The sequence below is a fragment of the Boleophthalmus pectinirostris genome, unplaced genomic scaffold (assembly GCF_026225935.1).
Source record: "Boleophthalmus pectinirostris isolate CB_2022bp ecotype Guang Dong unplaced genomic scaffold, ASM2622593v1 HiC_scaffold_10, whole genome shotgun sequence".
Classification (NCBI taxonomy): domain Eukaryota; kingdom Metazoa; phylum Chordata; class Actinopteri; order Gobiiformes; family Gobiidae; genus Boleophthalmus; species Boleophthalmus pectinirostris.
In genome coordinates this window covers 9,418,808-9,445,851 of record NW_026570971.1, presented here as the reverse complement: position 1 = coordinate 9,445,851, position 27,044 = coordinate 9,418,808, and the positions used below count along the sequence as shown (strand labels likewise).

The following is a 27,044-nucleotide window of genomic DNA, read 5'->3' as shown; positions in this document are numbered from 1 at the left end:
AGATGTATATCGTGAAAATATCGTACCAAGAGATTTGGATATTGTTACATTCCTACTTTCTGCCTTCATGAAGACCAAACCAGACCAAGTTACAGGGCAGATCTGCGGAAAGGCGACCCCGCTCACAGTCAGGACGGCTGTTTTTTGAGCTATAAGAACCACCTGTAATCGAATAAATGTAAGGTAGAGCTGTTTAATATCATACTGTGGAATATTCCAGGCAGAGCAATGATATGTCCGTAAAAAACAAGCAGGTGATGAAAAGTTACACACTGCACTAGGGGTGGGCGATATATCGATATTTTAAATATATCAAGATAGTTTTTAAACTCGATATGAATTCTGACATATCGTATATATCGATATAATGCTTATATTAAATTTTGAATTCGCCGCTTCGTTTGTTTGTCTTCTCTCTCGTCGCCTCCACGCGCCCCCGCCTCCCTGATTTTGTTTGTTAGTGTCTCCTTCGCTCCTCACTATCGCCTTGAACGCCGAAAGTTGGTGCCAGTGAAAAGCTTCAAGCACCACAAACCTTTTCCACCATTTACAGACAAGACCATCAGCAGCACATCCTCATATTCCACCGAGTCGCGTCCTTTAGTCCAAAAGAAGCTAAACGAGTTGAGCTGCGTGAGAAGTGCGCTGTTTATGCAAATGAGCCATGCGCTTAAGTTTCGTTTCTGTAAAACGTAAACACACGTGCGCAAAACTGCATTAAACACATTATAATGTCAAAATGGCTGATGTGGCTCTAGAGTCGTTGTCCTTTATATATTGTAAAGTTTAGTAATGTAAAGTTTATTTATGGAGAAGATTTTAATGAATAATCTGCTGCAGTGTCACTTGTACAATAGTGTTTGGAAATGTTGGGTTTAATCTGCAGTGGATTGTGGGAAACCTCAGAGCTCCTTACTGCTGGAACATGGAGCTATTAAAATAAGGAACATCCTGAGTTTCTTCTGCTGAAGGAGCTCATGGTTCTGGTTCTGGTCTGGATAACAGAGTTAATGCAAAGATGAACTTGTCTTGAGTTGTTTTATCTATGAATGAAAAGAAGGAAATATGTATTATTTATTTTATTATACAGTTAAATTATTATTTATGTAATTTGGTTTTTTGTAATCTTAAATGTTCCTATATGAACTGCCGACCTCTTACGCTTCAATAAAAAAAAAGGATCCTGTGGAATTTGGCAGATTTGTTTTTGCGGTTTTCAGTTTTAGGGGATTATTTTTTCTTGAACATATATCGAGATATATATCGTATATCGAGATATAGCAAAATATATCGAGATATATTTTTTTATCCATATCGCCCAGCCCTACACTGCACTTCTACAATGTCTGAACTGTGGCCATTATAATTAGGGATGTGCAAAAATATCAAAATATCGTATCATTTAAAGTTGTAGTGGTAGTAGTTTTTATTTGGTCGTTTTGCAGCACTACAAAACAAAACAAAACAAAACATAGACTTCAACTCCACGGATCGTTTAATGTGATGATACAGTATCGATATCGTGAGCTGCTGTATCGATATATTGTACTTTTTGACAAATTTTGTTAAATTATTTTGTTACAGAGCTACAGTTTTGTGGCTTGTTCAGAGGAAGGAAATTAATTTGACATTTTCACTGTTTTGATGAGTAAAATGTTTGTGTTTCATATGAACTTTCAACAAGAAGTGGTTTAACAAAGAGTTTTAGTATCACAGCCATGAATTAGCCTTTATTTTTCATTGAATCGTATAGAATCGATTTGAAAAATATCGTATTGAGCAGAACGTGCAATGCATCGAGATATGTATCGTATTGGCAACTATTTAATGATACTCAGCCCTAATTATAAATGACTGAAACTTGATTAAACTGTCATTAGTTGCACAGCCCTACGTCCAAACAACGTGGCAGGTTTGTTATTATTTACTCTCTATCGACTCAGCAGAGTTGGGTGTGAGCGTGTGTGTCTGTGTGTCATGTTATGGGGCGACAACAGCTAGAACAGTGAGTTGATTATAGCACTGCGTGCCCTGCCCAGGCCCTGTTCTCCAGCGTGATTACATAAGACAAGCAAATACAAGGGAGCTCCAGGGCACAGGGCTACAGTGGGAGGGAGCTGTGATCACCCCTACACACTAATGTATTTATGAGTTTTGTGTTCAGTCTCTTGGTGATCAGATTACAATGTTTTATTTTATGTATGTAGGCTTGTAACAATAAAAGAAAAATCTCTTTGTTTATGCGATTATGTATTTTTTTAATAAACTTGGTGCAGCAGTAGCTAAAAAATAGAGGGAACTACATAGATCATGATCCTTTGGTGTTGTCAGTGCAGACTACATGAAAAAATAAGTGTTATTAATAAGGGTGTAACGATATCCAAGTCTCACGATACGATATCGTCACGGTATGAACCTCACAGATATTTATTGCGATATCGTGGGAAAGCTCACGATATGGTGGGGAGGCTCATGATTAGAGATGTAACGATATCCAAACCTCTCGGTATGATATTTTCATGATATACATCTCACGGTACGATAATTATTGCGATATTTTGTGGAGGTTAACATACTGAATATGCAACTTTTTCCTCTTAAAATGCCTTGACAAGACTTAATCCAAAGAACTAAGATTCAAAAGTGCTTGGACTGTTATTTCTTCATGCTGTCTACACTGAAATGGAGCAAAGGATCATGGTCTATGTAGTTCCCAGTCTTTTTTTAAGCTATTGCTGCACCGTAACTCTTAATTTAATCAAAGTAATTCCATATATCATGATGGTCCACGATATTATTGTGAGAACTTTGATGATACGATATCACGATATTTTGGTTATTGTTACATCTCTAGTTATTAAGCAGTTTTAAATCTTAATTCTTCATATTATAACAGTACCAAAGGCTTTTCCAAGGCTTTTAAAAAGGAAAAAGTATCATTTTTACAATTTTATTAACCTCCACAAAATATCGGGATAAATATTGAACTGTGAGATGCATATCATGAAAATATCATATTGAGGGATTTTGATACTGTTACATCACAATAATAAGAAATAATGCTTTTTTTTTTATATTCATAATAGGGATGTAACGATATCCAAATCTCTCGGTACGATATTATCACGATATGCATCTCACGGTACGATATTTATTGCGATATTTTGAAGAGGCTGATATAATTGTAGATAGGACACTATTTTGCTTTTAAAATACCCTGACAAGATTTTGGTGTGAATTCAAAGTAAAAAAACAAATAAACAAACAAAAAAGAATTCAAGTAAAAAACTTAAAACTTCATGTTTGCACTGAAATGAATCATGGGATATGTAGTTCCCAATGTTTATAAGCTGTTGATACTATAAAACCATGCATTTAAGCAAAATAACTTGTAATTCGATACTGGTGGGGCTGGATTGTCCGGTCACAAATTCGACCCAACAAGCATGCACTAAACGACCAGAATTATTTTTAAGAAGAATAAACGTGCACATGATCAAGGAATAAATTAATTTTAAAATCGGAATAAATCACCCACTCACTTCGGAATTAAGTTTCATTCCGAATAATCACTTTCATTAGGCATTAAAAATAATCTTTTTAAAGCAGAATAAATTTTTCTTCAGAATTAAATCATTTTTATTCGTAATTAAAGCTTTCTTCTAAACGTGGCAAGTGAGAGGAGAGTACTGACCGCAGATCTTGAGTGGGGCCTCCAGCTCCAGGAGGATGGGCTGGCTCAGGAAGATCTCCCTGGACTTGATGCACAAGCCCCGGACCTCCGCCTCCGTCATCTGCACGATCTTCCCCGGACGACATCCCCGCACTGCAACACAACACCACACACAGTCAGTAAATAACACAACTACACATGACAGTGTTTACATACAACGATGAAAATGTATTGACTTGTGTGTATTCTGACATGGGAGCGAATCATCAACATTCTCTGGGAGTGTGATGTTATGGGGAGGCTCTGCTCTGTCTGAAGCTTCGTTGGATTTTAATCTGAGTTTTGCTTTAACACAATTTTACCAGAAGGAACTGAATTAGTTACTTTTTTGACGAAAATAAAATACCTAAACAGGACCATGAACGCTCAATTTGATCACAGGTTCTTGAAAATGTGTGAGTTTTTTCGTGAATTTTCAGACAATCTAAAAATGTATAAGGCAGTGTTCCCTAATATGTACGGTAAATTGAATCATTGAAAAAAAGATCTCTGTTAGATAAAGAATTTTCAGATTTCCAAACAGCTTCTGGGGCATATTTTATCCTCAAACATTTGCCAGTATTTGCGATTTGTCTCAAAACGCAATTTATTATCTCAGCTAACAAGATCGGGTGTTGACAATTTCTGATAGAGCAAAAGAAAAGCTGTGTAAAGAGCCAATTCATACGCACTCTTGCACTCAAACTTTTAAATTTAAACTCTTTTTTGCCCTTTTTTAATTTGTCCAGTATCAAATGTTGCTCAAATAACATTAGGGACAGGCGATCGGCATTTGGGTATATGCTGATATCAATCTATTTTTGTCAGTATCAGTATCATGTGTATCAAATTTGTCTTATTGAGCAGACTCAGGAGGAAAAATGGAAATAGAAGAGGCATGGGGCTAAAGTATGACTGTACGTTTAACAATCACACAACAAATTACATCACAGATAAATACATGATGATATTTTTACAAAAGTAAAAAGTGAATTTATGATTGTTACTTCATTTTCACATCAGTTTATGGGCCTCGTAATGGATCTAAAAATCTAAGAAATAACAGTCACAGCAGCAGGCCAAATTGGTATCAGCTATAAAAAGAAAAAAAAATATCTGCCCATCCTTTGTGGTAGGGGTGTGACTCTTTAAGTCAATTTGATTGGGATTACTGGGGTCTTGATCCGATTAAAAAACAATTCTTAATTCTAAAACAATTCTAAATTCAATTCTGAAGTTATTTTTCACATTTCAAGTTCCCTGTTATAACAATCTATTATATAAACTCCATATAAAATATAATTGTTCTTAAATCTTATATTTTATTAGAGGCTCTGAGTCTTAAACACATTTAATGCCACACACAGACGTATTCCCGGTTTACTGATGAAGAAAAACACGTGTAAAAACACGTGTGTCAAGTACATTTTAAGGGGCATTTTAGTGTGGCAGAAAACTGTTATTAACGCAGGAGTCTCCAACCGTTTCCTTCTGTGAGCTACCTTTTGTAAAACGAAAATACTAGAGAGCTGGCTCATTTTAGTGGAGTAAATATATGAGTCATGACAAGTTGTAGATGAGGTACAGTTAGATGCCTATAAAACATACACCATTATAAATTTATCAGTGCATTGTTTCTCAAAGACTGGGTTGTGGCCCTCAGGTGGTTTGCAAGAGATTTTTTTTGGGTCATCCTTGTCACAATCTTCATGTAGGTCTGAAATATACAGTTCTGCCTATACGACTGATCTGCTGTTGCACTCTCGTCCTGTAGCCCGGACTGGAACGAGCTACAAAACACAGACAGGCCCACCTATCTCATTAGAAATGTTGAAATGTTAAGACATGTGTTGTATCATTTCTAATCTTTTTGTAATGATTTTATTGACTATTTTGTTCCAATATTGTTGGTTCCATTGAATGTTTAAAAGAAAAAGAAATGGGCTTCATTTAATGTCCAAATAGGCGACTTATGGATCCTTTCATTGCTGCTTCAATGACTGTTTTTCATTGTTTAAAACTTGAGTAATACTAATTGTTCAAAGACGCAATCACTCAGTCAACAATAAAATATCCTCATTAATGTTCAATAATGCTCAAATCCACCTTTATTTTGTGATTTATGAATAATGTCTATTGACTTGGGTCGCAAAGGTTTGTGACGAGAAAAAAAGTTTGGGAAACATTGTACTAGATCACAAAGTTAGGAATCAAAATGTAGAGAAATAGGCATTTAATCAATAAAATCTGAGTTATCTAGCGCAATTCATTAGGGATGTAACAATACCTGAAATATAGTGATATCGTATCTTCAAAGTTCTCACAATAATATCGTGGACCATCACAATAAATCGAATTACAAGTCTCTTTGCTTAAATTAAGAGTTATGGTGCAACAATGGCTAAAAAGAGACAGAGGAACTACATAGACAATGATCCTTTGCTCCATTTTAGTGCAGACTACAAGAAGAAATAACAGTTCTAAGCACTTTTAAGTCTTAGTTCTTTGGGTTAAGTCTTGTCAAGGCATTTGAAGAGGAAAAAGAAGCATTAACAGTTTTGTTTGCCTCCACAAAATATCACAATAAATATCGTACCATGAGATGTATATCGTGAAAATATCGTACTGAGAGATTTGGATATTGTTACATCCCTAATCGTGAGCTTCCCCACCATATTTCCCACCAGCTTTCCCATGATATTGCAATAAATTTCATACCATGAGGTTCATACTGTGACAATATCATATCGTGAGACTTGGATATCGTTACACCCCTACAATTTGTATAATTTAGAATTCCCTTGGCGAGGAGGAGAAGAGCTACTGGTAAGTCCCGAGCTACAGGTTGGAGATTCCTGTATTAACACATTTTAAACAGATTTTTGAGAGTTTGGAATCGATCCAGAACTGTTAAGATGTAGAATCGTGATCCTTTCAACTCCCCTGCTTAATGGACATATTGATTTTTTGTACGCGTGGAGAGAAAAGTAACCGAGTTGGCTGCAGATGCCTCTTCTGCTCCTCACCATACAGTAGCTTCAAAGCGAGATCCTACTGTCGAGCAACAAAACATTAACCATAGATAGGATTGCGTAACTAAAGGTCTTTCTGGAAACCACAAAGGAGCAGGCCTGCCTTTGCAAGACGGTCGGTGACGTCATCAGATGTGAGCGCCGTAAACCAGCCGCGCACAAATCCAGCCGTCAATGATGGAATTATGTAATAAGCATCCATTTGACTGTGCCTTTAAGCAAGACGCCCACAAAGCATTCCTCTGAACAAGAAGAAGCACCATCGATACCGCAAGAAAATAAATACATGGCAGCAACCCAACCTTCTACATTTTACAGAGTGTACTGTGGAAAGTAAAAGGCAGATTGCATTAGTGTTGTCTATTTCAGTACTAAGGAAAAGACTTTATACACAGTGATTTTCTACATTAAATCATAGTACTTTCTTTTCTATTCCCATGTGGTTTTATATCTGTGTCCAGGTTGGTTCCACAGTAGTTCATGGACGTAAACGAGTCTATGTTCTCTTATACTTGTTCTGATTGAGCTCAAGATATTCTCAAGAGGTTCATTTCTTTCCTGTCAATGTGACTTTTTTAGTATCGATTTCAGCTCTAATGAGTATCTAGTTTTATATTAGTATCGATTAGTAGGGATGGGACGAGACATAATTTCCACAAGACGAGACGAGATACGAGACTGGGTCCACGAGAAAGAGACAAGATGACATTTTAATAGAGATGCAACGATATCTAAGTCTCACAATATGATATCGTCACAGTTAGAACCTCATGGTACAATATTTATTGCGATATTGTGGAAAAGCTCACAATATGGTGACGAGGCTCACAATTAGGGATGTGACAAAATCCAAATCTCTCAGTAAGAAATGTTAACAATATATATCTCACGGTACAATATTTATTGCGATATTTTGTTGAGGTTAACAAAACAGTTAATATGCTTTTTCCTCTTAAAATGCCTTGACAAGACTTAAGTCGAAGAACTAAGACTAAAGTGTTAGAACTGTTATTTCTTGTTGTAGTCTGCACTGAAATGGAGCAAAGGATCATGGTCTATGTAGTTCCCTGTGTCTTTTTTAAGCTATTGCTGCACCAAAACTCTTAATTTAAGCAAAGAGACTTGTAATTTGATATATTGAGATGGTCCATGATATTATTGTAAAAACTTTGACGATATGATTGCACGACTTCATTAAACTACAAAGCCGCACCACCCGCAGCGCACGCAAACACACACGGAGCAGACAGTGACCTGCGTATCCTGTGTGTTCTAGAGAGTATTGTATCCTGTGTTATGGAGTGTACTACATCCTGTGCATTACTTAGTGTACTGCATCCTGTGTGTTTTAGTGTACTGTGTCCTGTGTTACAGAGTGTACCGTATTTTCCAGGGCTATTGGGCGCGCTCTTAAACCTCCAACCCCATCAAAAAACGACCGTGCGCCCCACACACGAATCCACTCGGGCACGACTTCAGTAAACTACAAAGCCGCACCACCCACAGCGCACGCAAACACGCACGGAGCAGATAGCGACCGCGCAGCGAAAAACACCAGCGGACACACTCATCACTCCATGCCGACAAGGAAAGGAACGGAGGAACGAACTGAAAAAGCGAGTGCAACGTGCCACTTCTAGACAGAACTGAACAACTGAGTCACTGCGAACACGCCGACAATCCAGCGGTCCCAGACAGCACCCTCCCTACACGCCACAACTCAACAAAGCCCAGAGTCACCGTGAACGCGCCAAACAAAGTCCCACTGACCCATTCAACTGTTGTGTTTCGTTTCAAGTCGGGTGCGGTTTATTTGTGAAAAAAGTTTTAAAATAGACCATTTAACGATGTCTTATAATCCAGAGCGCCTAATAGTGCGGAAAATAAGGTACAGGTCAAATCTGTGGAGAGGCGACCCCACTCACAGTCAGAATCACTGTTTTCTTGGTATTTTTGAGCTATAAAACCACCTGTACTTGAATAAATGTATATTGTGGAACATTTTAAGCAAAGCAATGATGTATTTATAGAAACAAAAAGGTGACGGACCCCCAACCGAAAAGTTACACAGTGAACCTTTACTTGCTGCTCTATCCTATATCAATAATGCTTCTTTTTTTACCTGTGGGTGTCTACAAAACGAGAAATACTTGGATACAGGGCCTATGGAAATCCAAGTGAACACACAGCATAATGGTTCCTCGTATAGAAGAGAAGAATGAGCTGGCAGCGTATGCACCATCTGTCCACACTACGGTCCACTGAGAGACTCCTGATGAACCACAGCTATTCACTGCTCTCATTAACGTGGAAAACGTGAAAAAAAATCATTGTAATTATAGGTTTGGAGATTAGAATTTTGAGATCATGAACAAGCGATCAGTTAATCGTGACTAATTGGCTAAATTTGTCACAGAAGATTCATTACGCTCTGGTCTATACACAAGCACAAAACAGGAAATCAATAAAATTTGTGGTTTTCCAAAAAAATCTAGGGATGGTCAGATTGTTTTATTTTACATTTTTTTGCCAATACCGATATCCGATATTTGCTGATACTGATTTAGGGCTTTTAAAAATAATAGTAAGGACCAAATGTATTTTAGGTAACGAATTAACTCAGTTTTGTAAAAAAAAATAATAATAATAATAATTTGGCATATAAATTCACATTTTCGCTCATGAGTCTGGTCAAAAAGACAAATCTAAAACATTGAAAACAAACAGGGAATAACACATGGGCACAGGGCACACTATAATCAGCCAAATTTTTTATAACTAATATCTTGGAAAATCCTCCAAAAAACTATTCTTTGAAACTCTATATTGTTAACTCATACTTTACTATTCATCTTTAACAGAAGTGCAACCAGCGGAGAAAATGTGACACTGCATGGTTGCTGTTTTTCAGTTTAAAGAGCCCATCTTACGCTATTTTCTGATGATATAATGCTATAATGTAGGGGTGTGCAAAAATATTGAAATATCGATATATCGTATTGTTTAATGAAATGATACAGTATCGATATATTGAGCTGCTGTATCGATATATCACAAAGAGTATTCTCTGGTGTATTTTACTACATTATTTTGTTACAGCGCTACAGTTTTGTTGCTTATTCAGAGGAAGGAAACTGATTTATGTGACACATTTGACATTTTTGCTGTTTTAATGATTAAAATGGATGTTTCACATGAACTTTGCACAAGAAGTGGTTTAACAAAGACTTTTGGTGTCAGAGCCATGACTTAGACTTTATTTTTTATTGAACCGTATCGATGTGATTTGAAATATATATCGTATCGAATCGAAAGCTCACTGTATCGAGATATGTATCGTATCGTGGCCTATGTATCGAGGTATGTATCGTATCGGCAACTTAATGATACCCAGCCCTACTATAATGTTGTATCCTTGTTTAAAACATACCTGAAGAAAGTCTGAGTTTTGTTTCATTCACATATGTTTGACACACAAACCCTGCATATTTAGGCAGAACTTTCGACAAACAAAAGATAAAATATAGCAGTTCAAGGTCCACTATGAAACTTTTTGGTTGGGGATATGTCATTGTTCCACAGAATGATTTAAACAGCTCTACTCTGCAAAAACACTAAATCCTAGTCAAGTTAAGATGACTTGAATTAAAAACATTTTTTTGAGGATTTGAGTAAATTTCACTTGACAACTAAATTTTTCTGCCATTGGAACAAGACTTTTTGTACTTAAAATATGAAAATACATCTTGCTGCACTTAAAATAAGAAAGACGACAGCTTTTTGCACTTAAAATAAGAAATTAAATCGGATGTTGCTTGAATTAAAAAAAAAAAACACACTTATTCCATTAGTAGATAATTTTGCTTGTCAAGTTGAATCGACTCAAATAAAGTAAAATGTTCTTAATTAATCTTAATGATTTTAACTTGCCTAGATATTGTTTTTTTTTCCAGTGTACCTTACATTTATTCAATTACAGGTGGTTTTATAGCTCAAAAATACCTAGAAAAAGTGATTCTGACTGTACAGACAGACCTGACCTGTAACTTGATGGTTCAAGATATAAGGTTTAATACCATACTGTGAAACATTCCAGACAAAGCAATGACAGCATTTGAAGGAGCCTCCACCAGAAAAGTTACACAATGCACCTTTAACTTGAAAACTACCGCTTCATGACATCACAAGGTGGCACAGAGCATTATGAGCTTTGGAGATGAAACAAAACACAACTCCAGGTCTGTTTTCGTGGACTTAACAACATTATAACATGCCTTAAAGCTCACAATTTTTTGTAATATAGACCTTTAATGTGAAAATATTACACAGCAGTAGTTTAAAAGCGTTAATATTTCTTTTTACGAACTGTACTGTAACTTAAGTCAATACAAATCCATCCATATCTGAGTCACACATAACCAGCGGATTCTCTGCCAAGGACAAGTGCAATGTCTTTGTGGTCTGTTGCGAGTGACTCAAAAGAACACATCTCCGAAGGTAGGTTAGCACTCTTTTTCTTCTTCTTCTTCCTCCTCCTCCTCCTCCTCCTCCTGCACCTCCAGATCATGCCAAAAGTCCACAAAACAAGCTCAAGTTCGTCTGCTCTGTCGTGCTTCCAAAAAAGGACACAATCCCTCTCTCCGATAACAAGTGTGCTCTCGTGTAACTCTCCCTAAATCAATCTTTTTATATTATTTATACCACTCAAGTAAGAAAGGGTAAACAAGAAATCTGTAAAATGAGGCTGCAAAAAATATATGTCTCAAAAGATATAAGATAATAAAACTAAACATGTTGCATATTGATGCTCTGCAGTGAAGTAACGCTGGGGGTGTTCCACATTTGTCTGTACGGTGGAATGTTCAGCGGTTACCATGGAGACACAACGCACACATCAGCAAACGCAGTCAAAAAACCTCAAAATGGAGTTAAACAGCACATTTTCAGGAGCTGTAGTTCCAGCTAAGTCAGTTCTTTCTGGTCAGATTGTGTTAAAATAATAAATAAAACTTTAAAAAAGTCTAATAAAAAGAGCAGAGCCTACAGTTACCATCAGCTGCAAAGTATAAATATGAGATTTTGTTAAATATTTTCCTTATTAAGCCCACGATTCACCTTGATTTAGTCTGTTTTGTTTCTATTGTTTTTCTTTGACAGAGTTTGACTGAAATAGTAAATAGTGTTGTCACAATACTAAAATTTCAAACTCAATTAACTCAAATTGACTAGATAAAATTGCAAATAAAACATGCATTTTTTGGATATAGAATGTAATATTCATACACAAAAGAACAGTAATTTCTTCTGCTCAAAGTGAGGGCTTATATTTGTTCTGGTAAAGCTCAAAAATGTGTCCTACAGTATGGACACTTCCTCAAATAAGTATCTAGTTTCGATATTAGTTTTAGTGTTGAGTAGTGATTTTCGATACAAAAATGAAGGCATGTACATTTTTGTTTTAATATAAGTGTAATTGTTGTGTCAAAAAATAAATTAAAGAGCACAATAATATAAAAATAGTACAGAACAGTCAAACAGTGCTGAGTCCAAAAGTCGACTAAGGATTTTAAGACTGTAAGGATTTAATGGACCACAACCGAAAGGAGAGTGAGTTTGCCCGAGTTTTGGCAGTGACTGAACTATTTTATCTGCCTTTTCACACGCAGATGCTGTTAATAGTAGCCTACTTGTCAATATACAGAATAGAGTTGTCAAAAGTTGTAAGTAAAAGTAAGTTACTAATCGATAGGGATGGTACAAGATCCTGTGCCACAAGATTTCATGAGACAAAATTGCCACCAGATCATGCACACATTTTTTTTGGTTTTGTTTTGTTTTACATTTGGATTCAACAAAAAAGGGTTAAGTATCAGCGAGTTACATCTCTTACCGTTCCAAAAAGTATTAGAAAGAAAACAACAATAAGAAATCAAAGAAATAAAAAATTGTGAGGCCAAAACTGGAAACTGAATTGTGCAACTTATATATTAGGAGTTATGTTAAAATCTCGTCTTGTTTCGTTGTCGTAGACACAATTTCGCATCTCGTCTCATCTTGTGGAAATTATCTCATTCCATCCCAACTAATCAATACTAAAACTAGTATTGAAACTAGATTCTCATTTGCGCAAGAACTGATACCACAAAGAACACATTCACAGGACAGAAACGAACCTTTCCAAAAACCTCACAGGCCACATAGATGTAGAAGGTAAAATAGTCACATTCAAATGGTAAACGGTCGCATTTATACAGCGCTTTTCTGACTTCAAGGCGCTCAAAGCACTTTACATCAAGGAACCGCTCACTCTTTCACACACATTCATTCACACCTCCAGTGTACAAAGACACAGAGGTGAGGGGGCTAAAGTTGACAAATTGTTGCAGTTTTCAGTCGGTACAGATCACGTTTTCACCGCATTTCACCTCAAACGAACCAAGAGAAGATAGAAAATACCCCTCTGAAGTGCCTCTGCATCGCAAATAGTGCAGGAAACAACAACAAAGGTGCAAACACGCTTGATCAGAGGAAAGTCCCTACCCGATCGAATTAATTCCTCCTCACTATGTCTTGTTTTGGTTTCTTAGTTTGCTCATTCTCAGGCTTGTTTAGATCAAAAAGTGTGAGTTGGGCTGAATCGAGGCCGTTTAGTGTTCATATCACAAAGGAACTGCACTGGAGTCTGCTCAGAACCGCACCAAATCAAAGTCCGAACGAGCCAAACTCAGGTGTTCCGATCTCGAGTCCGCTTAATGGTGTGAAAGCCCCCCATGTGTCTTGCCTAAGGACACAACAACAGTGGATATGACTGCTCTATCTTGGATGTTTAAGTTGAGAGCAGGATTCGCCGACCTTCACATCAGAAGTTAAAAAGTACTACGACCATTTACTGTGTGTTTTTCATTATCATCACGGTATCGGAATCGGAATTGAGCATCAGGTCTGTTCTTTAGTATCGGGTGACCAGACGTCCTTATTTACCCGAACAGTCCCAGTTTTGAGCCCTGTATCCCCTGTCCCTGCAGATTTATCCAAAACCAGTGATTTGTCCAGGTTTTATACAAGAAATGTCCCTATTTTGGACCAATCTGATCCCACCAACAGTAAAGAGAGGCATACATTGTCATACGTTTAGATAAAATACAAAAAAGCTGCTTAAAAATGACAAAAACATAAAGAAAATGTGACTATACTGATTCACATCAGTGCCGAGTGCAGAACAATTTTCCTTAATTCCGCGCTCGTTTCACAATTTTATTATTACAAACTATCAAACCAGGAATGTCCCAGTATCTTATTTTGAAAGTCTGATCTCCCTACTCTAGCACCGAAATCGAGTTTGAAATTTTAGTATCGTGAAAACAATACATAGTAGTTTCCACATATGCCACATCACGCCTCCTTTTGTCATTTAATCGTTGCATAGCACATGTCTTTAGTCGACCAAGAATGTATTTAGTCGACTACAGCTCTACAATTTATGTTGAGGCAAAGTAACACCATAATAACGAATCAAACTGAGATGTATAACTAAATATCATTTATCTTAGTCTGTGTTCTGGCCCGTGTCTGTGTTCCCTGCACAGACTTGTGAAGATGCGTTTAACCTGGCGCTAACATGACAGCTCCCGCCCCTCTCCACACATCCACAAATAATCAAATAAATGGGGATCCCTCATACGTAGTAGCGCCGATCCCCCAGACCCGAGCAGCCCGAGCAGCCCCACTGTTACCCACACCGTAGTGACACCTTTCCCCGCAGGAATGTCACATCTGAGCGCCAAAGCTGTAGGCGTTGACCGCTGACACTGTTTATAAACACGGCCGGAGGAGCTAGCGGTCCCGTTAGCCACATTAGCCCGGTGCGCGGGCTAAAGCTAACCGTACTACGGCGTCTTTGTGCGGGTGCGTACGTGAAGAGAGCGCGGCCCCGCGTGCACCACACGGACACAGCGACCAGACACACGCGGATCAGAGCAGTAAAAGACAGAGGAAAAGAATTCACCTTCCAAGAGCCGAGAGATGAGGCTGTCCACGTTCAGTTCGCCCTCCGCCATCTTCACACTGATGGAGCTGAGCAGAGGGAGTGGGCGCTGTGCGGCGGCAGAGGGCGCTGTTTCTCACTGCTGCGACTTTCTCACCTGTTTGTCTTTTTTCAAAACCAAGGTCAGATTTATGATGAAATGAAGCTTTTTTGGTATTAAACTAAATGTACGTAAGATTTTCTCTTTAAACTCCATAAATCTGTATCCCCAGGTATAAAGTAAACTTGTTCAAATCAAATAGACCTCAGCCTGTAGTTTTTACTGACCAATTATGATGCTGATTTATTTTTAATTATGAAGACATTGTACAAGATGTTGTTTTGATGATTTGATTTTAAAATGTTCATGTTAAGTTGCTCTACATGATCCTGGTGTTTTTATTTTGATATTTTGTTTGTAAATAAATTCCTATTCCTAATGTGGAGCTTGGCTCCAAATTCTCCATTTCCATCCTCAATGAGCTTCATTTGACTGGAGTCGAACACTATGTGTGAGATCACTCTCCCTTAGTCCACTTCTTTATATATATTTACTGTAAGAGTGCAAGCTACATACAGTTCCTTTAATAAAGCTGCCTATACCATATACTGTATGATGAAAAATATTATGAATGCAATTAACACAGAAGCAAAATGATAGTTGGAACACTTTTTTTTATTATAAGTTATACCATTTCTTCTTCTTTTCATTTACAGGTTAATGTAACATTATTATTATGTATTAATCTAAAATTAATGAAGCAAAAATGAAAACTATATAAAAAGTGACACGATTTTATACACTTTCATCCACATAAAACAAATGAATGGTGAGATGTCTCTATTCTCCTCGTCATTTATCTGAACTGTATAGTGATAGTCATGGACCTTATACTTCCATAGTAATAGTTCACTGTTAGGTTACATCATTGCACAACTGTTACTGTAATCTGTCTCAGAACAGAAACAAATCCAATGTTCACAGCATGATTAATCAGTACAGTGTCATATATTAAAAAACAATTGAAGGACATTTGTTTTCAATACACAAGACAAGTGCAACAAAATAAGTTAGTATAAATAATAGCCTATTATAAACTATACAGGCAGAAAAATAATTATACATTGAGAGATAAGGCTTACAAAACTTTACAAAAACGTGTGGGTTTGAAGCTGTATTCTGTCTCTACAATTCCAGAGATTAACCAAGAAACCAGAAAGACACCAGAAAGATGCATACTCTGTTCAGGTTAAAAAAAAAACAAAAAAACTCAAAAAACAAGGCGGCTTATGAGTAAAAAACTGAGGACTTAAAAAAAGGACTGAGAAACAGTGTGGACTTCTGCAGAATCAGCTATGAAAGCAGCACCAAACTGTTATTTATCTCAGGAAAAGAAGATATATATTTTGTTTTGAATCATACGACAATCTTCAAGAGGAGACGTCTTCTGCATTTGAGAGACATGTGCTACAAATCAGCGGCGGTTCCAGACCCTTCTGGATTCAAACTGAAGGTAGAAGGGACTGGGTGTTTAGGCAAGAATGTGGCATTGATACAAAGCTGTTAAACCAGCTATAGCTGCATAAGTGCACATATTACTTTGTAATACAATTAGTCATCTAGTACAACTGTTTCCATTACAGTCTTTAGAACATAGTGTTATTCATCTGCACTTTGTTCCTACTGGATCTGCGGGTGAAGTAGAGCCATGTGGCAGCACAGCCTATGATCAGTCCAGCTATAGCCAGCACAGGGGAGAGCCACACGGGGACAGTGTCCACGCACTCAGGGGCCACAGGGGGGACGTGGGTTGTGGCGGGGGGGAGGGTGGTGGGCTCAGAGGGCAGGCTGTTGACTTTAGTGAAGATGTATGGATGATCCTGAAAGACAATATGCACCAGTCATCAGATATCCACCAAACACAATAATACTGTACTGCCTCCATCTTAAAGGTCCTACATTACACAAAATGGATTCTTGTGAGCTTTAATCCATGTTAAAATGCTGTTACCTCATCGAACACAAACCCACCATTGTGTTTTGTTTCATTCACACACTTGTTCTACCTTGTGACGTCATGAAGTAATACTTTTCAAGTCCACAGCTACTTTTTACCTGTAGTTCAGTCGAGACGAGCAAATCTTCCAAATGATTCTATGGTGTATGGAGTTTAAAAACACAGTGGAGCACTTCCTGTATTACCACACGACATCACAAAATGGAGCAGAGTGTTTTCTGTTTGAGAGAAGAACCTAAATATTCAGGGTTTATGTGTTAAATATTTGTATGAATCAAACAAAACAAAACTCCACGTCGGTTTGTGATGAGGAAACAACATTAGAACATAGATCAGAACATATCATAGCGTAATATACTGTAGGCCCTTTAAGGACACGATCACATTCTCAAATCTGAAGACATGCTAAACAGAGCTGGCACCACACTGTCTTCTGTCTTACCTTAGTGGGGCACTTTATGTCATTTCTGGCGTCTGAGAAATTGTTGTACGTCTGCTTCTTCCCCACAGGCTCCAGCTGAAATATAAACATATGCAACATGGTAGTTAAAGGTTTAAGAGACGCAAAAGGGTATTTCCCACTGAACAGCATCGGGATGACAGCGACACAAAAATGTACAGTCTCAACGTAAAGAATGCATTTAGAGATCTACCAGTGTTAGAACGCTTTGAGTCCTGTGGTGTGAGGATTTAGCTTCGTTTTAGTTAGAACTGAACTCACGTGTCAGTCTACTTCACATTTCTTTACTTATTTTTTCTTCACTAAAACTTTGTTGCCCTTGTAAATCTGAAAAGACATACTGTGTGTGATGTATTTTTTTATAATCTGCTAGTACTGCTAACTGTAAGAAGAAAAACTGCTTCAGGCAACATAAAAAGATCAAAAAGTTAATTTTACATAAACCCTCTCTTTGATAAATCCAAACTTTAATGGTCATGGTGTAACTTAATGGTGTAACTTTTCTGGTGGAGGGGCCGTCAAATGTGAGCAAAAATGTCCATGGAGATGTTATTACTTTATCTGGAATGTTTCACAGTATGGCATTAAACGTTTCTATCTTCATGGAGACCAAACCTGACCACGTTACAGGTCAGATCTGTGGAGAGACGGTCCCACTCACAGTCAGAATGTTGTTTTTCTAAGTATTTTTGAGCTATAAAACCACCTGTAATTCAATAAATGTAAGGTCAAGCTGTTTAATATCACACTGTGGAATATTCCAGGCAGAGCAATGACATCTTCATAGAAACAAGCAGGTGATGGATCCTCTACCAGAAAAGTTACACAGTCCACCTTTAACGGCTAATGTTATTGGATGGTTCAAATGCTTGTTCTAAGCCATTTTTGTATATTTGTACAGAGATTTGATGCAAATAAGGACAAGGTTTTATCAGTTACTCATTGTCAATTGCAGACAGCTGCATCTGATGTGAGTCATCTGATTTCTTTCTGATCGTTCTCACCTGTGCATGTTTTGACAAAGAAAATTATGCAAAAAAAAAAACATCTCTATTTTTTTTTACTACTTTCTATAAACTGAAAACAGGTACGTTCCACTCCTGTCCTTTGCTGCATTCTCTTGTACTCGGGAACCGGGGAAAACAGAGCTCCATCTCGAGAAAGCGCAATGCAACAGCCAATCAAATCGGAGGCCCAAAACACAAACTCAGGCTAGTTTGGCCCAGACCGTTAGATTTATGTTACAGCAAAAATGGCAGCGCAAGAATTGTCTTTTCATCATTTTGGATTGTTAAGTTGTGTATGTGTAGAGAAAGTGTCTTCTAAAAACTTTGTAGTGATATTTAGACTTTCTTTCACATCATTTGACAGTAGACACAAGTTTTTTTTGGAACATGTAATCGTCAAACTGCCATAATTGAATCGCAGACAGCTAAAGTGCTAGCGATACTTGAACTGTGTCGGACATCCTTATTTCCCCAGCTGTTTCAGCATTAGTCCTTACCATGTTGTTCCACAGAGCGGTGGCCATGCTGGAATGTCCACGCACGCTAAAGTGGAAGCAGTCCTCAGAGAAGTATGTGGTATCAGGGATGCCCTCCTGAAACAAAGACCAGAGCGTGAGAGAACATAGATCAGAAACGTTTTTCAAAAACGCTGAACGCCCTCCATCTCAAATGATGACATCATCAAATTGTAGATTGCGAATACGACATGTTACAAGTGTCAGACAGTGAGTGCAGGAGGCTTACAGCGCTCAGAGGAACTATGGAGTTTTTGAAAAAAGGCTGAACCACCACTGCAAAATCCTCCTTGCCGTCATAGCGTTCGCTGTACACAAGCTTCTCAGTCTCAACCTAAGGAAAACAAAACAAGATTTTAGTAATAGTCCTGATCTTTAAAGTCATCTGTGTATCCTGTGTTATAGAGTGTACTGCATCCTCTGTGTTATAATGTACTGTGTCCTGTGTTATAGAGTGTACCGTATTTTCCGGGCTATTAGACGCGCTCTTAAGCCTCTAACCCTGTCAAAAATGACCACGCACCCTGCAATCCAGAGCGCTCTATACACGAATCCACTCGGATGTCCCAGCACGACTTTAGTTAACTAAAAAGCCGCACCACCCGCAGCGCACGCAAACACACACGGAGCAGACAGCGACCGCGCAGCAAAAAACACCCACAGCCACACTCATCACTCCACGCCGACGAGGAACGGAACAAAGGAATGAACCAAAAAAGCGAGTGCAATGTGAAACTTCTAGACACAAATGAACAACTGAGTCACTGAGTCACTGCGAACACGCGAACAATCCAGCGGTCCCAGACAGCACCCTCCCTACACGCCACAACTGAACAAAGCCCAGAGTCACTGTGAACGTGCCAAAGTCCCACTGACCCATCGAACTGTTGTGTTTCATTTAATGTCCGGTGCGGTTTATTTGTGAAAAACATTTGAAAATAGACCATTTAATGACAGTGTGTCTTATAATCCAGAGCATCTAATAGCCCAGAAAATACGGTACTGTATCCTGTGCATTATTGTGTGTACAGTCCTTGTGTCTGTCACACACCTGCAGCTCTTGGTTCACACGTTTGATTTCCGACAGTTCTGGAGAGTCGTCACTTGGAGCCACGACGCACGTGCACATAAACCTGAGGAGAAAGAACATGAAAAAATCACACATTATTGGGGAAATCTCAAGTAGTGACTCTGCGATTCGAGGAGCGCCCACTAACCAGAATGCAGTTGTTGTGCCCTTGGGCTTGACACTTCACCCACCTTGTTTATGCATGAATGTGGTTTGAGTGAGAAGTAGCTTACCACCACTGAATGAATAATGCAATGAACTGACTCTGAGCATCAAAATTCGCAATTCAAGAAACAAATCTGACTTCTGGGGTAAAAGTAACTTGCATTTATCAAACGGAAACTATTTCTTCACTCTAGTGTTTACTGTTTTTGTTTTCATACACACTGTTTATTGAAAAATCATTTACAGTTTTATCTGATGGGACTCATGTGATTTCTTTGTGATTGACTGTTCAGAATCACAAAGACAAAAGCAAGAACAAAACAAGTGTTAATTAATAATCAGATCATCTTATTTCTTGGACACTCACTGTTGTACCACACTGCAGCCAAAACTGTCCCTCTTCACTCTGCGGAGGCCCTCAATCTGAAGGATTTCCGGCACATTCACCAGGAGCCTGGGCACCTGAACAGAAACAGAAACAGAAACAGCGTTGTAAGAAAATGCCAATCACACTACAGCAGTACAGCAGCAAACTCCTATAGTGTTTGGTCTTACCTCATTGAAAAGAAGGTCCAGGGTCTCCATCATGTGCTGACTGTAGTTCTGAGATGACAATGCAGCCTGGGGAGAACAAATAAAATCATGGTTTACAATTTTGGAAACTACGGAAACTAGTTCCCGATCCAAAGAAAAAACTTCAAACACTGACAATAGATATCTAATCTGAAATAATCTGTTATCAATATATAAAAATAAGAATGTATATAAAAATGGTTTTGGTTCATTCCGTTCCAAAGTTAAGCACTTCAAACTGACAATAGATATCTACTCCAATATCTGTTCAATATATAAAAAGATGTGTAGAGCTTGGTTTGTAAGGCCGTTCCATTACATTCAAGGTTTACTGTATTCAGGGTTCCCACTCTTTTCACTGACAAAATTTCAAAACTTTTCCATGACTTTTTCATGACCTACAGTGAATTTTCCATGACTTTACAGCACCTACATGTATAGAATTGATCAGACTTTTAGGGCTAAATATGAAATGTTAACCCTTTCCACTGACCTTATGGTTTGATATTATAGGTTTTAACATTCAAAATACTGTCAATTAGAGATGTAACAATATCGAAATCTCACAGTACGATATTTTTGCGATATACATTTATATATATTTATTGCAATATTTTGTGGAGGTTAACAAAATTGTGAATTTGCTATGGTACTTTTTCCTCTTAAAAAGCCTTGACCAGACTTAATTCAAAGAACTAAGACTTAAAAGTGCTTAGAACTGTTATTTCTTCATGTAGTTTGCACCAAAACAGAGCAAAGGATCATGATCTATGGAGTTCCCTCTGTTTTTTTAGCTACTGCTGCATGATAACAATTAATTTAAGTGAAGAAACTTGTGATTTGATATATTGTGATGGTCCACGATATTATTAAGACTTGACGATACAATATCATGATATTCTGGTTATTGTTACATCCCCCCCAATGCATTTATTGTCATCTCAAAAGATGCGTTCAGAAATAATCATAAAAGCCTAATGATAACTTAACAGAATGCTGTAGTTGTGTGAAAGAGATACTAAAATTCCATGACTTTTCCAAAACTTTCATTGAATTTACAAAATTCCATGACTTTTCCAGGCCTGGAACATTACATTTTCATTTTCTATGACTTTTCTAGGATTTCCATGACTGCAGGAACCCTGTATATCTACTCCAATATCTGTTCAATATCTAAAACAAGGTTTGTGAGGCGATTCTCAATTCTAAATGCTAAAAAAATGCTTTCATATGTGGTAGAGATTTCCATTACATTCAAGTTTTACTGTATTTAAAATGTCATAAACATTACTTGTCTGTTTCTCCAAATTAAAGTTGTAATGTTGATTTATTCTTCATTACAAAAACATTGGACAGTTGTTTATAATGTTTAGAATTAGTTATTTTGGTTCTCAAGATAATTATCCAATCAGCAAGCAGAACGAGTCTCACATTTTGGGTTGCTAGATGCCACTTGTAAAATGAAAAATGAAAAAACAACTTTCTGATCTGAGCGGTCACTACCTAAACCCCCAGCCCTTCAGCCAATCCTGAATCAGAGACCTTTAATCAGAGCAAAAAAATATCGTGTTTTGTTTTAAATCGTAAAATCATAATCCTGAAATCCTGAGGTTAAGACACAGGCAACTCGGGTTCAGTTTTGACCGTAGCTTTTAACCCAGTACGCGCACAAGCTCCACACCCTAGCACCTTCAAAACATCTATTGAAGTTCTCAACAATTGAAACCCACATGGTCCCAGTGACATTATTGTTGTGATTTTGTTGTGAATGAGTGGTTTGTATTATTCTCCTCGTAGCACAAAGCCCGCGTCTGTGGTGGAGGAAGTGGGCTTTTGAAGTGACAGAGCGCTCATTCACATTTCACTGGAACAATCAAACAAACAGGAGGAGGACTCTCCACAGAGCTGCCGGCTATAGGACAGAGATATTACAACAACAACACGGCGCAGAGCTACAGATCCCACTCGCCATTATGGGCTGTTACGTAACTCACATATTAGAGTTATCATGTATTCACAACTTACATATTCTCTTCAAAACTACTGTAAACTAACAAGAGGGAAGTTAATATAATAGAACCTTATCTGGCTGAGAACAGCAGCAGTATGTTTGGAGATATTGTAAGTAAACAGAATGCTTAGAGGAAACAAATGTAAGATTTTGATTTAAAAATTCATAAATGTGTCCCAACTGTGTACCCAGATATGAGGTAAATGTCAAATCAAATACATCTTTTACTGATAACAACTGGCTGGGAATCATTAAGAAGTTGCCGATACGATGCATACCTTGATGCATAAGCCACGATATGATACGTATCTCGAAACAATGTACTTTTGGTTCAATACGGTACATTTCAAATCGATTCAATACGGATCAATAAAAATACTGTATGTTTCGGACTATAAAGCGCACTTCAAATCCTTTAATTTTCTCAAAAATGGACAGTGCGCCTTATAATCCAGTGCAGTTTATGTATTAATTCTCGTTGTGCTTACTGACTTGAACTGATTTTATGTAGTATACGGTGCTCAAAAATCTGTCAAAATGTTTTAGTACGACTTTGGTAAACTATGAAGCTGCACCGCTCGATGGATTATCGGAGCATTATGGCCTGGGCTCAGTTATTGTGAATGAGTTGAATAAAGTTAGACTTATCTGACTGTTTTTGTTTCACTTAATGCGCCTTATAATCCGGTGCGCTTTATGTATCAAAATAGCCAAGAGAATTCAACATTATTGATGTTGTGCCTTATAATCTGGTGTACTTTATAGTCTGAAAAATACAGTAATGGCTAAACCATGACTGTGATACTAAATCTTTCTTAAACCACTTCTTATTCAAAGTTAATATGAAAAACACACACATTTTAATCATCAAAACAGTGAAATGTCAAATAACTGAGTAAAATATACAAAAAAATACTCTTGGTGATATATCGATACAGCAGCTCATGATATTGAGAATGTATCATCACATGAAACGATACAATATATATTGATATCTGCAGCTCAGTGAGGGAATTCTGGAGGTTCTGAGCTTTCACACGAGGCCTGGTCTGTCCCTAAACTGAGAATGAGACAAACTTGGATGTGTCTCTGTCTGCAGGTTAAGGCTCTGGCATCACAGGTTCAGTTGTGACTGTAGTTCCTTTTAAAAACTGTGCAGGATATGTTCAGTTCCTCTAAAAATGCATAACTTTTCTGGTGTGGGGGTCATCACTATGGAGATGTTTTTGCTCTCCTGTAATGTTTGACACTATACATCTATTCAGTTATAGGTACATATAGTTAGGTGGGATCTCCTTTCCATAGATCTGACCTGTAATTTGACCCTTGACTAGACGCACTGCTCTGTTTTAAGCTCAGTTACTTAAGTTAGACTTTAATTTGAGCTTTGTTTGAACACAGTCTGACTAGAAAGAGTGGATTAACAGGTCATCTGCTTAACAAGTCTCTCAAATAATATTACATTCACAAGCAAGCTAACAGTTTTTCGGTCGCTCTCACCTTTTTGTTGAAAATCAAACAAGTAAATGGGACCATGAAAACTCGTATTGATCACCAGCTCCCAAAAATGTGTTGCTAAAATAAATTCTTGTATTTTCAACTGAGTTTCCAGACAATCTAAAACTCTATTTGACCGCGTTTTCAAATGTGTGCACGGATGAACGTTCAACCATAGACATACATGCAGAACCCCCCGGCCTGATGTCACAGGAGGACATACTCACTCTGTCATTGCAGTAGCCGCACAGGTCGTTGCCTCCGATAAACAGGGTGATCAGCTTCCAGTCGTTCTCAAAGTCCACAGCCTACAGGAAATACAACATCAGATACTCATTACTGTCATTTTGATTTTTGTAAAGTATATTTTTATTTGATGATATTTCAAACCTACAGGATCACTTTTCATGGCATCAATGAGGCGCCTGGCTTGAGCTGGGACGTCCCTGTATGAAAGCAGAAAGTTTATTAGGTCATATGACAGATTTTCATGTTTTTTTTTAGATTATGACTTGGTTTGGTAGGACGTGTGTTCAATATTTATCATAGTTTTACATTCTCAGATACTTTTCTCCATGGAGGTGTCATTGTTTTGTCTGGAATGTTTCACAGTAAGGCATTAAACCTTTCTATTTTCAAGGAGACCCAGCCAGACCAAGTTACAGGGCAGATCTGTGGAGAGGCGACCCTGCTCACAGTCAGAATGTTGGTTTTCTAGGTATTTCTGAGCTATAAAACCACCTGTAATTAAGACTGTTTTTTAAATTGATATAAAGTATATTTATTTTATTCTTAAATGTAGAGATTGTAGAACAGCTGGTTATATAGTTTATTTTGGATACATTTATGTTTTTCTATGTCTTATTTAATGTTCAAAGTATATTTTATTCATTTTATGTTTTATACATCACAAAACTGTTCTAAGATTCATATTTGCAGCCTATATTTATTTTCAATTTGAAAATTTTGCATAAATTATCAATAACAAAGTGGGTTTTTTTGAGAAAGAAATGCTGAATAAAAGCATCATGTAACTAAAAAATAATCACTTGAATAATTGTGATTTCAAAATTGACCAAAATAAGTGATAATGATTTTTTCCATAATTGTGCAGCCCTGCCTGTAATTGAATAAATGTAAAGTAGAGCTGTTTAATGTCACACTGTGGAACATTCCAGGCAGAGAAATGAAATATATCCATCCAAATATTGATAGAGACAAGCACGTGATGGACCATCCACCAGAAAAGTTACACAGTGCACATTTAAGTGGCAGTTTGTGGAGAAAATAAGTGACTAAAAGTACAAAACTACTGGAAGTAGCATTGCATTCTAAAACTGAATTCCTCTACCTGTGTCATCAACACCGAAAATTCCATCAAATATGAAAATAAAGGCGTTGCCATTTATTTTTATTAGTGTAATCATAACATTTTGTGCAGTTTAGGCCCTTGTTTACGTTACGTTGAGAATTGAATTGTGTAACATTTACTCAGATACATTTAATTGAGTAACTTTTTAAAGAAATTGTACTATTTCGGTTTCTAGCAGCATACTTTTACTCCTACTTGAGGGTTTGGTTTTTTTTGTGAGTAAATCTAAAGTGTTGAAGTGACAATATGAAATGATTTGTGAAACATCTGTGTTTCTTGCAGCTCTTTCAGATAAGATTTAGTTTGTCTTATGTTGTGTTTGTGTCTGTCCTTTTTGTGCATTATTTTTTATTTTTTTTTGTTTTTGTTTTGTCAAATTACATGAACTTACATCCCAACAGTTACTCTTTAAGTTACTCTTACTCGAGTAATACTTTCCCAAAACTGATTAACACTTATTCAGTGCTTGTACCACTACTTTGTACTTCAACTTAAGCAATATTATTTTGAAGTAACAGCACTCTTACTTGAGTACAGTCAAACCTGCTGCCCCCATGTCCAACCAAAAAGTAAAATTTAAAAATAAAAATAACGAAAAAATGTAAATATTTTAGTAAACTCTTAAATTGAAGTATGTCTAATCTAAAATCTAACCTGTAATATGCATTTTAATTCTATTTCTAAACACAAAACAACCAAAATAGTGAATATAATATAAAAGGTGACACATGCTTACGCTATTTTGGCTCCAGACACAGCCATGTTGAATTTGTTCTGCACTAGGTTCCCCTCTCCTGTGGACATGCCGATCAGGCCAGGGTTGAACTTTCTGAGGATGTCTGAAACAACATAAAAAATTAGTGCAGCAACAGTGCCATCTAGTGGGAGGTTTGTGAATTTGAGTCTAAAAAAGAAACGTACTTGGTAAAGTTGTGACGGTCTCCAGAGATTTCATCACCTCCGATGCTGAAAAAACAACAACACGGTTTTAAATATTTTGATTTTGAGTACAGTGATTCATGAATAAATATAATAGATCACAACAGGAGACAGTCTAAATCAGGATTAAACCAGATCTAAACCTGGACTAAAGAATGTCTAAATCATGACTTAATCAGGTTTAAAGAAGGTCTAAATCAGGACTAAACTGAATCTAAACCTGGACTAAAGAAGATTTAAATCAGGACTAAACCAGATCTAAACCAGGACTAAAGAATGTCTAAATCAAAACTAAACCAGATCTAAACCAGGATTAAAGAAGGTCTAAATCAGGACTAAACCAGATTTAAACCTGGACTAAAGAAGGTCTAAATCAGGACTAAACCAGATTTAAACCTGGACTAAAGAAGGTCTAAATCAGGACTAAACCAGATTTAAACCTGGACTAAAGAAGGTCTAAATCAGGACTAAACCAGATTTAAACCTGGACTAAAGAAGGTCTAAATCAGGATTAAATTTGATCTAAAGAAGGTCTAAATCAGGACTAAACCAGATCTAAACCTAAACCAGGACTAAAGACTATGTAAATCAGGACTAAACCAGATTTAAACCTGGACTAAAGAAGGTCTAAATCAGGATTAAATTTGATCT

At 37.2% G+C, this 27,044-nt stretch overlaps 2 protein-coding genes across 2 annotated transcripts in view; both read right to left on the bottom strand.

Annotated features, from left to right (window-relative positions):
* The window catches only part of LOC110153634 (serine/threonine-protein phosphatase PP1-beta catalytic subunit), a 36,888-nt gene extending 22,061 nt beyond the window's left edge, over nucleotides 1-14,827 (bottom strand). Inside the window, 2 exon segments of the mRNA XM_020917538.2 lie at nucleotides 3,695-3,826; nucleotides 14,750-14,827. Coding sequence (XP_020773197.1) covers nucleotides 3,695-3,826; nucleotides 14,750-14,801 — 184 coding nt within the window. The 5' untranslated portion in view covers nucleotides 14,802-14,827.
* Nucleotides 14,828-16,414: 1,587 nt separating this feature from the next.
* The window catches only part of LOC110153648 (phospholipase B1, membrane-associated), a 34,043-nt gene continuing 23,413 nt past the window's right edge, over nucleotides 16,415-27,044 (bottom strand). Inside the window, 12 exon segments of the mRNA XM_055160778.1 lie at nucleotides 16,415-16,648; nucleotides 17,228-17,302; nucleotides 18,750-18,845; nucleotides 18,997-19,101; nucleotides 19,819-19,900; nucleotides 20,369-20,463; nucleotides 20,557-20,622; nucleotides 24,310-24,390; nucleotides 24,477-24,528; nucleotides 26,191-26,293; nucleotides 26,376-26,403; nucleotides 26,405-26,420. Of these exon segments, the coding sequence (XP_055016753.1) occupies nucleotides 16,415-16,648; nucleotides 17,228-17,302; nucleotides 18,750-18,845; nucleotides 18,997-19,101; nucleotides 19,819-19,900; nucleotides 20,369-20,463; nucleotides 20,557-20,622; nucleotides 24,310-24,390; nucleotides 24,477-24,528; nucleotides 26,191-26,293; nucleotides 26,376-26,403; nucleotides 26,405-26,420 (1,033 nt within the window).